At 39.9% G+C, this 13,378-nt stretch overlaps 3 protein-coding genes across 3 annotated transcripts; all 3 read right to left on the reverse strand.

The window, feature by feature from the left end:
* Nucleotides 1–373: 373 nt before the first annotated feature.
* top6bl (TOP6B like initiator of meiotic double strand breaks) lies at nt 374–7,191 on the reverse strand. The gene is given in 13 exon segments (XM_069694602.1): nt 374–550; nt 759–869; nt 1,224–1,345; nt 1,423–1,557; nt 3,723–3,849; nt 4,793–5,038; nt 5,203–5,278; nt 5,679–5,734; nt 5,817–5,900; nt 6,053–6,165; nt 6,253–6,306; nt 6,851–7,025; nt 7,171–7,191. Coding segments are annotated over 13 exon segments (1,497 nt in total).
* Nucleotides 7,192–8,224: 1,033 nt separating this feature from the next.
* Nucleotides 8,225–10,405, reverse strand: tstd1 (thiosulfate sulfurtransferase like domain containing 1). Its single transcript, XM_069694497.1, has 4 exons — nt 10,221–10,405; nt 9,049–9,177; nt 8,649–8,811; nt 8,225–8,434 (listed from the first exon to the last, which is right to left on the reverse strand). The coding sequence occupies exons 1-4, from the start codon at nt 10,231–10,233 to the stop codon at nt 8,380–8,382; spliced, it is 360 nt and encodes a 119-aa protein (XP_069550598.1). The 5' UTR covers nt 10,234–10,405; the 3' UTR covers nt 8,225–8,379.
* Nucleotides 10,406–10,670: 265 nt separating this feature from the next.
* LOC138618630 (LRRN4 C-terminal-like protein) lies at nt 10,671–12,825 on the reverse strand. The gene is made up of 2 exons (XM_069694496.1): nt 12,687–12,825; nt 10,671–11,843 (listed from the first exon to the last, which is right to left on the reverse strand). Exon 2 carries the CDS (start codon nt 11,839–11,841, stop codon nt 11,050–11,052), a length of 792 nt encoding a protein of 263 aa, XP_069550597.1. The 5' UTR covers nt 11,842–11,843; nt 12,687–12,825; the 3' UTR covers nt 10,671–11,049.
* Nucleotides 12,826–13,378: the final 553 nt, after the last annotated feature.

Below are 13,378 nucleotides of genomic sequence, written 5' to 3' on the forward strand. Positions count from 1 at the left end.
TACATAATAAAGAATAAACATAAAAAAAAAACAATTAAATTAAAATTTAATTTTTGATCTCTTTTGGAAAATGTTCGATCTTAGAACAGGTTTCAAAAACCATCACATCTTGTGTAAAGCAAACTGTAGTAACAACAAAGTACTCTTTAAATCGGGGGTGAAAGCTAACGCTGTCACCAGCACATTTACAGCATGCACAGCTGGCAAACTTTAAATTGTAAGCATATTCATTTCCGTTTGAACTTCCTCCTCACTCTTCAACCAGATCAAAAGTCTTTCAAGACAAACACAAACATTCTCAGACTTCTGTTCTGTTGGCCTCATCACTCTCAGGATGTTCTTCCATCTGTCGAAGCAATCATGTCGCATTGGATTAGGGCTCAAGAACAGAGTAATGAGGTGCTGCTGTAGGAACTGGCTGGTGCTGGTGAAAAGCAAACATCTCACTCACCTGATCAGAATAGCACTTGCTCCTGGGAATGAATTTCCATGACGTCACTCTCCACAGTGATTCTCGGAGGGAGGCCGACAATTCACGAGTATCACGCACCTGATGCACACGTACATTATGTATGTATGCACACTGACTTTAGCCACACTATCCTACCTATATTGCACATGTACATCATATCCCTCCATGTAACAGGTAGTTACAGTGAATGCGCATAACCTGATATTCGTCAGAGTTGTCACCCTTGTATTTTAGAATTAACAACAAATATCTGCATGAACTGTTTTTGAATTCCATTTGTTCACACCTTCATGTGGTCCAGACAGGCGTTTCTGAACTCCAGGTTACTGCTACAGCTCACGATACTGATGGATGAACTGAGAATCACCTCAGCAGCTGAATGCAGCTTGTCTTGGTTCTGACATGTCACACAGCACACACAAACACATATTATTCGAGCAGCAATTACTGTTTGTTTCCATTAACCTGTGGATTATTTTCTCCGATTACTCCACGTTATTAATACATTAATTGCTTAGTCTGAGAGTCCAAGGTAATGCTTAAATATATTACTTGTTTTTACATTTCAAAAATGAATTAAAACGGAGAAAAAGCAGGACATTTTCAGATATGAAAAATTTGTACCAGGAAATGTTTTGTTCGGTAAATGATTCTGTCAAATCAATTAATCGAATTACTGTTAATTACTACAAACTACCATATGAAAGTAGTATGGTTTGCTGGAGTGTGTGTCCATGTATCTTCCTCTTGCCTTTTTTCTGTGGTTTTGTGCTTTCAGTGTGTTCCTCAGCTCCGTCTGCAGGGCTGCTGTGACGGCCTGCCTGTTGTTGTTCAGAATATCCTCCAGGTGGTGCTCTATCAACGCCTCTGTAGCTGTAAACATTGAAAATAAGACCATATTCAACCCAGTGCTTTGTGAATAAAAAAAAAATGCTGCAGCGTTTTCTCACCCATAATATCAGTCAGCTGGGAGGTGAAGGGGTCACTGTGCTGTAGGAAGAAGAAAAGCAGGAGGCTCTGCTGCACTGGGGAATCACTTGATTCTTGCTCTACTGTGAACACAGTGCCACCGCTGGGGAAAACATCTGCACGGGACGTTGTTCAGTGCACAGTCCGAGATGCGAGGGGAAAGAGAGGGGAAATGTGATTATTGGAAATGACCTTAAACAGTATACACACTGTACTGTAAGTCTGCACTGGTTGAGTAAAGGCACCGTGGTGCATCACTGGGTGGTAACAATCCCAACATGTACCTAACGGTGTGGTAATAGAAGACACACCTTGGGGTTGGGTAAATAATTGATGAAACATTTGGTTTTACAGTTCTACGTTCAAAAGCTGAGTTCTTTTCTTGGGTTTAAAATAACAACATTAGCACCTCAAATGTGTCCCTTTAAATCAAACGTCACTAATAATTTGCAACAGAAGATCTTTCTTTCGAGCAGGGAGTGAAGCAGGCTGCATCATGGGACTCAGTTAAAATTGGATATCGTGACTGAATAAGCTGATGATTTATCTTGTGGTTGTACTTGTGTTTGTGATTCATTGTGTAATTTACACAATAAACAAATGGATATATTAAGAAAGACCAGCTTCTGAGAAATTAGCACATTTTTGATTGTTATCTTGCGGTCTCTGTTTGTGCAAGACAGTTAAGAGTAAGTAATGACTAACTTTAGTTTCCAGACTGAAGGGTCCATCAGTTTTTCACATCTGAATTAACTGAAGAGTTTTGCATCCAAGAAAATCTTGAATTGGGATTAGATGAACACTGTGATGACACCACCTTAAATTCAGATCTGATCAATGCTGTCTGAACACGTGGAGTATTTGATCTATTTTACCGAAGGCTGGCCTCCTGCTTCTTAAATATTTATTGACAAGAAAAAACATGAAATCATTTTGATGTTTTGACTTTACAAGACAATCACACTCCTTTGTTTCTAGCTTGCATTATCAAAATACATTTTGGGGAAAATATAATGGATTACATTGTTAATGTTGGGCTGTCTATTCACCATTTTGGTCCAGAATAAAATCAGAAAAACAACTGTCACATGGATTGTGATGAAATTTGGTACAGACATTCATGGTCTCCAGAGGATAAACTCTAATGACTTTGCTGAGGCTGACTTTTCCTTACATGTCTTCACAACTATTGGATAGATTTCCACATAAAACCACCACCATCAGGATGATTTGGAACCTGACTGTTCTCCTTCCGCTATCAAGTACATTTTTTTTTTTTATTTGTACCCACTTTGCTTTATGACCACATACCTGCAAAACAAACCTAAACTAACACGTTGAGCACAGGAAACATTACACATGCATGTTAGCATTTCATTGTGACGATGTAACCACGCTGGCATTAGCGTTTCGCAGAATGAAACACTGCTCCTCCCAAAACTATGAGCATGGCTGTAGACTCTTATCGCATTTTTTAAATCTTTTTTTTCAGTGTTTCATTTTATAAAAGGCAAATTCAGACATGGTTACGGTGTAGTTTCAATTTTGGCAACAGACCCCAAGTTACTGAAACAAATTTAAACACTTAATTCCATTTTTAGACAGAATGGGAACTTCAGTCTTTCAGTTTCCAGTCAAACATACTTTAAACCCTTTCTCCAACCCCAAGGTCCAAACTTCAGATCTCTGTTTTGCGATGTGCATTCAATAATAAATGTTGAATCAGAACCAAATGTTCAACAGTTTAAAGTGCAGATTCGTTGCACATGAACATAACTCTCAGGAGATGGGTTGTCAAAATGCAGTGACAATCATTTGAGGTCTGGAGTGGAGATTTGCAGCACCGTCAAAAAAAGGAAATTCTGTCATCCATTCTCTCCAAGTACTGTCACTTTAAAGTTGTTGTTTTTGTGCTTTGTGTGTGCTTTTTTTCCCCCCCTACATTTATTGTTTTGGTTTTTTGCCTCTCATTGAAAATATGGGCTCATGTGATCCATTAAAGTATTTATAAGCAACTTCAGGCCAGGGCTTTGTATCCCATCTCTAACAAACACACACAGGTGGTTGCGATTAGTTGTCCTCGTAATCAAGAGGTAACAAATCCAAGATTTAAACGTTTCCGAATGTGTCTTTTTAAGACAGGCTTAAGTGTCCTCTACTCCGGACCTATCTCAGCTTCAATTATGACACATTTCATTGGAAAACTAGACCTTCTAGCTAAAGCCTTGAAATGTATCCTTGTCATCAGTATGCATTGTTCCCACGATTGGTGGTTGTTTACCTTTGAGGGAGGAGCAGTGAAGTCTGTCCAGGCTCAGTTCCTGACAACAGTCCAGAGCAGCAGGAAGGGTTTGGAAAAAGCCAGAGGGGCCCGGGACAGGAACATTACTGGGGCTGTATACCAACATCTGAAAACATGTCATGTCAAGGAAGACTAATCCACACCAGATGCCCAAATCACTTCGAGTGAATCAACAGAGAGCCCAGCCACCTTGTCGTATTACATGTTGGTTGTATGTATTGTTTGAATTGTTTTGGTCATTCCAACGCTCATGGCCCGGGGTGAGGGCTACAGCATGCAGGAGACTGAATGGTTCATCGAGAGCCTCGCCTTTCAGCTGCATTCGGGCCCGTGTGCTCCATCTGAAATGCCTGTTGCATGTTGGGAAAGGTTTGGAAACCCCCTATCCCACCGCCTCTCTGAGAGTGGTTGTGTTTTACCCATCCTGTAACTTTCCGAAACGATCCGATATTCACACTCACTAATATGATTGGGCAGCTGTGCAGACACAAGAAAAGTACTCCGGGTTTGGACAATTTTCCAGAGCTCTCTTTTTTTTTTCTTGTGTTACACAACTATTTGTGGCACTTTTCATGTGAAATACTGAGTGCCTAAATAACTTCCAATCATCCTCATATTTAAACAATATCTTGCCTCTCTTATATCTATGAAGGCCAGCTGTTCACATTTGACTGCGGCTGTTGGGAACAGCTATAAACACTTTTGATTACCAATTAGGTCAGATTACACGTTTCACGAACTAGTTTCGGTCAAGCATTGCACGACATTTACCCTCACTCACAAGCCCCGAGATAACTGACCTCCTTCACTGAGACAGCGTCTCACTGCCAATCTAAAGGAACGGGGACGGGAGTACCATGACCTCAGACATGGAGGTGTCCTTCCTCATCCCTGCCTTCACACTTAGCCACAGACTGTCCCTGTGTGCACCCCCTGGTTAAGCCAGCAGAGCCATGTCATTTGTAGAAAGTAGAGACCCAATTTGAGACGACGCCTCTACATTCTCTCCTCCCAGATTTTCTGTCCATGAACATCACAAACAGAACAACGCTCAAATCAGTCAAGGATATTTGTATGCGAGTGAGTTCTGTTGCCACATTGGGGTACTGCAGCACACAGGGGCTCAGCAGTGTAACAAGCTGGACCCTGAGCTCCCCGAACAGGCCTTGATCCATGGCCTGTGGTGGGATGCTGAGAGGCAACTTGCTTCCGAGGACGGGGTGTCCTCCCTGACACCAGCAGTCCGTCTTCACACACTGTGGAGGCCTTTACACACAAGAAGAGACCACCACTTTCTACAAGTACATACCACAGTGAACAGACCTGTCTCGGAAGCAGTATTTCCCAAATGTTTAGGGATCACTAACAGATGAGGATAATATTATTTTTGGTTTACACATTCATGCCTGTTGATCCACATAAACATGTACACATAAAATAACATCAAGAGTAGCATTACTGACTGTGTAGAACAGGTGACGTCCAAGTTCAGGGATGGTTGGTCTGCCTGTGCAACTTTACTCTTGATCTTGACTCTGAGAGAATATGAACAGGACATTAACACCTCATAAAAATAGAGGTCGATATTTCCATTGGTCATTTCCATTTATGAACAATTTTACACCGGAGTTTAACTCAGTCAGCCTTTGTCTTAATGTTTGTTAATATGTTTGCTATGTATGCTTTGTTAAAGCCAAAACACTGCAAGCATTTATGAAACTGTGATCTACTGCAATACAGTCTTTACGTGTATGAGCTTTAAACCTTACATTTATACTGTATGTTTACAGTACAAATATATACTGTACACTTAATCAAAAATAACTAGCTAACGTCTGTGTAATGCAGTGACATTTTTAATGCCGTTAAACTCAAAGCACAGTTTTTGAATTTGAATGGGAGCTATAACTTGATCCTGCATAGTGGCAGTTATACCTATATTCCTGCTGTGAAGTCTGCTGATTGATTCTGATCTTGAGGTGGATTTTTATCTGTGAGAAATGAAAAAGAAGTCAAGTTTTTGCCGTCTAACTTGGTATACGATTGTGGACAGAGGAACAGATCTTTTCCTACCCCTGCGTTAGCCAAACTGAAGGTGCGTAGGAATGCCTCTACATGAGCTTTCCACTCTGAGGTGCAATGTCTTGCATCTTTCATCTGCAGCAAGAGATAAGTAGAAACAACAGAAGCAACACAGATATCTTAAGATATTTCAATAAGTTACTGCTGTGCTTAAAAAGGTCTACTCTGAGCTTAATAATCAGCAATGAGGCTAATAAAATGCAAGATGATCATGATGTTGTTTGCACCTGAAAAGACAGAAGTAATCTGAGCGAACCATACGCGTCCGTGAAGGCGCTCAGCTCCTCAGGGTCCGGCTTGGGAAATGGCCACACACAGGGAAACATGATCTCCTTCAAATCTGTTAGGACTAATGGAGCAATAACAGTGGTCATGTAGTGCCTGAAGGCTGAAGACGTGTGTACGTTTTAAAAGTGTGACTACATACCAGGTTGGAGTGCTTTCATTTTAATACCTGAGCACCAGGGACCGGCTGCTGCAACTGCACCATAAAAGAGATCAGTGGTGCATCTTGTACTATATTTACCTTATTTTAACAGCTGCAGGCAACATTCAGATTCCCTTTATAATGCAGGGTATATAGATAATGTATAGTTTATTCTACAAATGAATGTGCTGTCATGCCTCAGTGACCAAAACATTGTCATATTTAAATTATTTAAACCATATTCTACATTTGTTTTTAAATCTTTTACATCATTTCATTTTTCATATGGATAGTTTATATGTATGTTACTATTGTTATTTTTTTTTTAGACACATCTAACGTGAATTACTTTCTTTACAATCCTATTGGTAGCAGTTTGAAGCTACTTGTTTACCCACATTTTACATTTATCTGAAATATTGGGGCTCAAGCATACAGATAATTTACTGTCAGAATAACCTCACTTTATTCAGGCACATTTTTAATTTTGATAACTATTTCCAGTCAATAAAATGGCAGAGCCCACTTCAAAGCACTCCTTGCTCACCAGGAAGAAACAGCTCAGGTTACAAGAACATGGTGATGGATTCAAATTTACCAGTGCAGATTAGTCTTTGGAAAGAAGTTCCAGATTCCGTCCACAAAAGTACCAAAAGTCCTCCTGTGGTCTTTGAACCATGCTGCTGTCTCTGCTTTCCCATGAGCATGATCAACCTCAGCACCTGGAGAGGTGATTGCAAAAAAAACAAACAAACAACTACTAGCTTCGCAAGCTAATGGTATCTACACTTCGCTAGTTGGCACAAATGTTGAAGAGCTATCATTATTATTATTGAACAATTACAAGCGGGTCTATTAAAACCGTGTTTTACGTCCGCAGAGTTAGTGATTCTGGAGGAACCTAATTGGAGCCATTACCTGCTGTAGGTCTCTCAGCATCTTCAGGTTGTTTTTGTTTTTGGTGTTATTTACTGCCTAATGCGCGCGCTTCACGGGCTGAGCACGTGCCAGATTTGTATAATCAAGACTGTTTTCCTACAAGACTGTTTACCAACACAATAACGTTTTTTTTTTTTTTTTTTCACTGAACCTAGCAATGTTGTTTTTCTACATTTCACAAGTGAATAACTGATTTTACATAGTCCATAAATAAAAAAAACAAATGTGTTTTTCTATTGTTGTAGAATTGACAATTTCATTTTATGCACCTGAAAGGACCAGGAGTTAAATACAGAGGTCACGTGTCCGGTCCAGATAGGCCATTCTTACAGTAGATATCTGACCTCACTGTAGGAAAGCCCAGGTGAAATTAATGATGGCTCACTTCCATTAAATGATCTAGTAAACCATGACAGTGACAGCATGTACACAACTTTGACCTCCCCCAATACACCTGCGCCCCCCCCCCCCAAGTTAAGAGTAAAAATGTCTGCTGTGATGAATGTTTATTCCCCCTTCAGAACCACCAGGCAAACTATTTAAAGAAATTAAAAAAAAAGCTAATTAAAACAATAACCCCTAATTCATTAATTAAACTATTTCTGTGCATTTCATCTCACTACATTATAGTCTAAAATGTATCCAGCCTTTCTCTTCACTGTCCGGTCTGTAGTTTGGTGTGGAGGATTAAAACCCATTTACTTTTTATTTACTTTTATTAAAAATAAAAAAAAACAGTCAAATTTTACAGATATTGTCTGCAAAGATCTTATGGAAAGATTTGTCAGATAAAAACAACCTTGAATGCGAACAATAAAACACTATGTTGATCACTTGTACTTACTTACTACTGTATATACATACATACACACACAATATATGAACTATATATTTTGGATTCTTCCAATGTATGATAAAGAGCAGACCAAATGTATGTGTATTTAAACTGTGAATACTTCCTCATATAATAAAACCACTCAAAAGAAAGCAAGCAGCAATTTTTTTTTTTTTGTCATCCATAACCCCCACAAACTTCAGAGTAAAAAACAAATTTTATTTATATTTGTTCATACATTTAAAACACAATTATGAACTGTATGAAAACAAACCAATATCCGAGTATAATCTATTTTGCCTGTCTAGATTTCACAATTTCTATTTGTACATGAAACTCTCCCTCAACATGAATCACTTTCCTTCTTTCTCAGACCACTCCTTGTATCCACCGGTAAAATTACGTGCACTGAAACAGAGGACAGAGGAACAGAAGATGATTGTTTGTCATCATTACATATGAAACATTCAGTATAAATCTAAACATATGTCATGACGACAGGCAAATAAAACACATGACATGACATAAGTAGTAAGCACCATGTAGGACACTTGGACTGTTTTAAATACATGATGGGCAGTGCATGTTTTATATACAGTATAGTGAAAAATAACTTATTTACTTGACGTATCCTAGTTCATGGGCCTTGCTTGTGGCCATCCCCCCTCGCTTGCCCATCTGGCAGTGAAACACCAGCTCTGGTGCACCCAGTGGCGGCTTGTTGACTCCGTACTTGGTCTTAAATTCTTCTGGGTTCATTGCAAGAGCAGTTTCTATTGCATCAACTACAGCAGTAAAGAGTAGAAGAGAGGACATGAATCGTTAATGCAAAACATACAGAACCAGAAAAACCATACTAGATTACAGAAATTCCTGTCCACCACTGTACATTTACATATCCAGTCAGCACTACAACACATCCAGGAAAACTTTGCTTTGAGCTTGAGGATTAAAAAAAAACAAAAAAACTGCACATAACCTTGATTGTCTTTATTTCCCTCCATGTAAATGAACAAGCTCACCTGGAATATGAACGGATCCAGGAATATTTCCTTTATCCACTTCCTCTTTTGTGCGAACATCAACCAGAAAGAGACTCTGGCTCTTTCCTAGAAGCGCCTTCAGATCCTCATAGGTGATTTCCTTGGTGCCTGGCAATAAGAAAGGAAATGCAATAAAAGCGCCTTTGAAAAATATTCCCATGAAATTGCTCCATTCACATTTTTAACACCATTTAGGCTTCAGGGGATAAAACCATCTTGACACAAGAATATATAACTAACAACCCATTTCATATGAAAAGTAAGTGTGATGATCGGTTATATGTAATATATCTCCTGGAGTATGGAGTCCTTACACACAGAGGGACATGCAAGCAGCCTGATAATCAGGGATTTATCAAACAGTAAAGACAACTGCTGTCAACCATGACGAAACCAATATAATTTTGGCCAATATAATTATAAAAAGTTTTTGCTCTTAGTTAGTTACTGACTCCATTTAGTGCCACAGCAATGCTAATTTACATTCAAATGTCTCAGTAATTTACAACAGGTGAGGAGAGACAAACAAGAACAAACTGCTCTTTGTTCATACCTGCTTGTATTTAAAAATCACCCACAAACATTTTCTTGGGTGAGGATTAAAGAGGTTTGGAGCCAGGCAAGACTACAGAACTGATCTAAACAGGAAACCCTGAAGTGCACCTCCACTTTGAGGGCACATTCCTCACCAGAAGATTAATCCCTTATGTTGGCACTAACGTGTGTGTGTGGAAATTAGGAGTATATGGTACAATTGGTATGCAGCCCATTATCATGCTGCAATTGTTGCTCGGGTAGTAACCTTTCCCTAAGGAGACAGGCGTCAAGACTGATTTAATGCCGAGTCACTCTGAATCATACTGGTATACGTACGAGTATAATTTTTTTTTTTAAACAAGGAACCGTTTCCTCATGTATTAGACTAGTTGTGCACAAAGTAAATCTTATAAACTGGGACCCAAAACCGTCAACGCAGTACGCAGTTTATATAACTACAGCTGCTTTTAAAGCCTCTTTACCCGCGCTAGTTTTGAACTATTATTAAAAGAAGTGTTAGCGTAAGTATTATTCGGGACGTTTCAGTTCACTCGTAAAATTAAAATAGCGTTAAATTACATCTGTTACAGTAAGTTAAAAAAGAAAAGACTCACCTGTGTTCGCCATCCTAGTTGATGTGTGGAGTTTTAAGTGTATAATCGTAATGACATGTCGTTAAAAACAGTACACCTTCTTCCTGGCATTGTTTGGTGACAGATCATTGGCTGAGATGACATGGGAAGGCGGGTCTTAGCCCGGACGACCTTATCAGGTAGCCAATAAAATAAAACTTCTCACTGGGGGCCGTATCGCTCTGTAGCATTGCTGTATAAGACTTTCAAAATACAATTTGAAGTTACATAAGTACAGACGGGTGCGGAGGAAGTCTTTATATCCTTTCCGTAAGTTATAAAAACTCGTACATTCTAAATTCTCAAAATAACACCTGCAAAATATGTTAGATATATTTTCTTTGTTATATCACTAAGCTGTATAGTATAAATTGCAGTCATATGGAAAACCTTTTCAATTAAAGGAAAAAAAAAAAAAAAAAAATTGACCAGGACATTTACATAGTTTTTATTAAAATATTTTTATTATAAGAATTTTAGTCAGTAGCTGCATCCTATAAAATATTATGTGCAATTAAATTCAGGTATGATAGAATTAAACATAAAACGTACACTACAATAAATCTAAAGAGGTTAATTTGCCAGCAAATAAACCTGTAGTTCTAATCCCAAAATTACACATTTAACCATTTGTTACTGTTGTTCCATTAGCACTAGTGCTCTTTTTTAGCATTATATTTAGAGATTCCTTGAAACAGGAGTTTAAACGACTTTCCTATTGGCTTGTATTCATGATCACACTGTTGCTGCGCCCAACATATTAAGGAGCCTGTTCAGTGTGACTGGGATGGATTGTCCTTGCTCGTATGGATCATAGTGCTCCCTCTGTGCTGTAAGAGGGGTTCCCCAGTCCGTCAGTGGAGTCTCTCTTAGCCTTTTGACACATTTGATGTTTCCACAGGATCACAGCTGCTATGACAAGAAGTAGAAGGAGAGCGATTCCTCCTCCAATGACCCAGGCCACCAGTTTATGGTCAGAAGACTGAGGAGAGTCATACCGCTTACAGGAGAAATCTGAGGGGCTGCTGTATCCTGCACTGTTCATCGCCTCCACACACACTTTAGTTCCCACCTCCAAAGATCCCACCAAACCTTGTCGCAAGCCACCCCCAAACTCCAGGGCATCGCCGCCACTTCCCTCGATGACCACTCTGTACTGAGACACCACAGAAGATGGAGCACACCACTGCACCTCTATCTTTCCTCTGTTAACCCCTTCGCTGACTGGCAGCAGTGCTTGGATACGTGGTGGGTGAGGAGGCTCGTCAGCTCCACTTATCCCAGGACAGAGGCACCCAGTCTTGCTGGAAAGATGGGGACAGGGCTCCTGATTCTCCATGCAGGGGTTGTACTGGCAGAACTGAGGTTCCTGGTGGAGAAGGGGGGTCTTCACAGAGGGCAAGAGTTCAGGAGGAGAGCTGTGGTTGTCAGCATATTCATCTTCATAGTCAGCATCTGAGCCCAGGCCAGTCAGGAATATGATCCGTGAGCGAGTGATGGGTGGGGAAGTGGAGGCAGCATGAATGAAGATGTGGGAGTGCATGAGAGGTGATACACTCAGGAATAACAGAAGTGCTGCCAAGTTCCTGCTCAGTGACATCATCTCTAGGGACAGAAATGATAAGAGTGATGAGAATTAGTTGTAAAATATTAGTCCTGATACAGCCATAAATCGACCACTAACACTGTTATTTTCATCCATTCAGTCTAAGAGAAGAAATACAAGTTCATTGCTTATTGTTTCTCTGTTGACCTCATACTGTAGCTCAAAATTACACAGAATGAAGAAATTAGAAGAGGAAAGAAGAAACAAAAATCAGGAAGTCAGATGTGGTCCGTGACAGATAGAAACAAAATACAGAAAATACCATGACAACAAGGATCCACAGAGGTACCAAGGAGTAAAACATAGGGTGCAATAGACTCTAAGATTTGTTTTAAGTTTCAGTATTATGATGTGTCCAAGAACAAAAAGAGAAGAAAGGCTGAGAGTGGCAAGACAATAAAATAAAGTTCTTTGGTCAGATTTAAGCGAACTGGATGCTATTTACTACAGTTTATAGCTTGGAAAGGCCTCTGTGTTCAATCAAACATTTGCAATGTTCTAGTTTCCATTCTACACCGTTGAATAAATAACCGCAGAGTGCTGGAGGATGTAACAATTGAGGTGACCCGCATCAGCGCATCCATTTTCTCCTGGCAGCGAGCCAGATGAGTTCTGTGGGAACTCAAAATTGAAAACAAAAAGCAATCTGATTTACAGTTTACGCTGATTGATTTTTAAAATCAACTGTAATAGTCCGAAAATCTTTCCTCGTCCACTTAAATGCTGATAAAGATGAAGTCTTTAAGAATGAAAATTAAACCGCTACATTGTTTTACACGTGGATAACACATATCAGCATATGGTGATAAAATGAATGAAAACAAAATAACTGAAAACCGTACCTGTTTAAAGTGGATGAATATCTCACGTCTGTATTTTTCTTTGTCCTTTGTTCCCTCTCTGGCTGCTCTCACTGTGTGCTCACAACTGTCTTCAGTTCTCACCGTCGTAAGCTGTTTCTCTCTCAGACTCTCTCCTCCTCCTCAACACCCCCTCGTTTTATCCCCTCCGTGCCTCTCCCTCCCTCCCTCCCTCCCTCTCTCTTTCATGCGCTGTCTTTTTGTACTTTGCCCCGTCTTCTTTTCGACATGGCTCCCAGCCGGTCATCATTGCTTTTATTTATTTATTTAATCTGGAATGTGTGGGTAAATGTGTGTTGGGGAGAGAAGAGGGCGGGGGAGTAACCGTGTGCGTGAGTGTCGTTTTGCATATCAATTTGCTGAGTAGCAGCAGCAGGCAGGCTTGTGCTTGTTGCAGTATGTGTTTGTGCAATCTGTAGGTGTAGCGGTCCGTTTTTTTTTTATTTCTTCTTTTAAAAGCTAAACTTCCTGCATACTCCGCGCAGGTGTTCTCGTGGAAAAAAACAGGACGTAAGGTCACTTCAGTGTGTGTTTGAGTGTTGGGGAGTGAAGAATGCAAGAATGTGTATTTATGATGGACCCCCACCACCTCTTGTTGTCCCCATTGGGACGACCTGGAGAGGAACGACAAAAGCTTTTTGCTTTCTTATCCTTTTATGGTGTAAAACTGGCAA

The sequence above is a fragment of the Brachyistius frenatus genome, unplaced genomic scaffold (genome assembly GCF_029030835.1).
Source record: "Brachyistius frenatus isolate BFR_SWC_R1_liver_20210118 unplaced genomic scaffold, ASM2903083v1 Contig_17, whole genome shotgun sequence".
Classification (NCBI taxonomy): domain Eukaryota; kingdom Metazoa; phylum Chordata; class Actinopteri; family Embiotocidae; genus Brachyistius; species Brachyistius frenatus.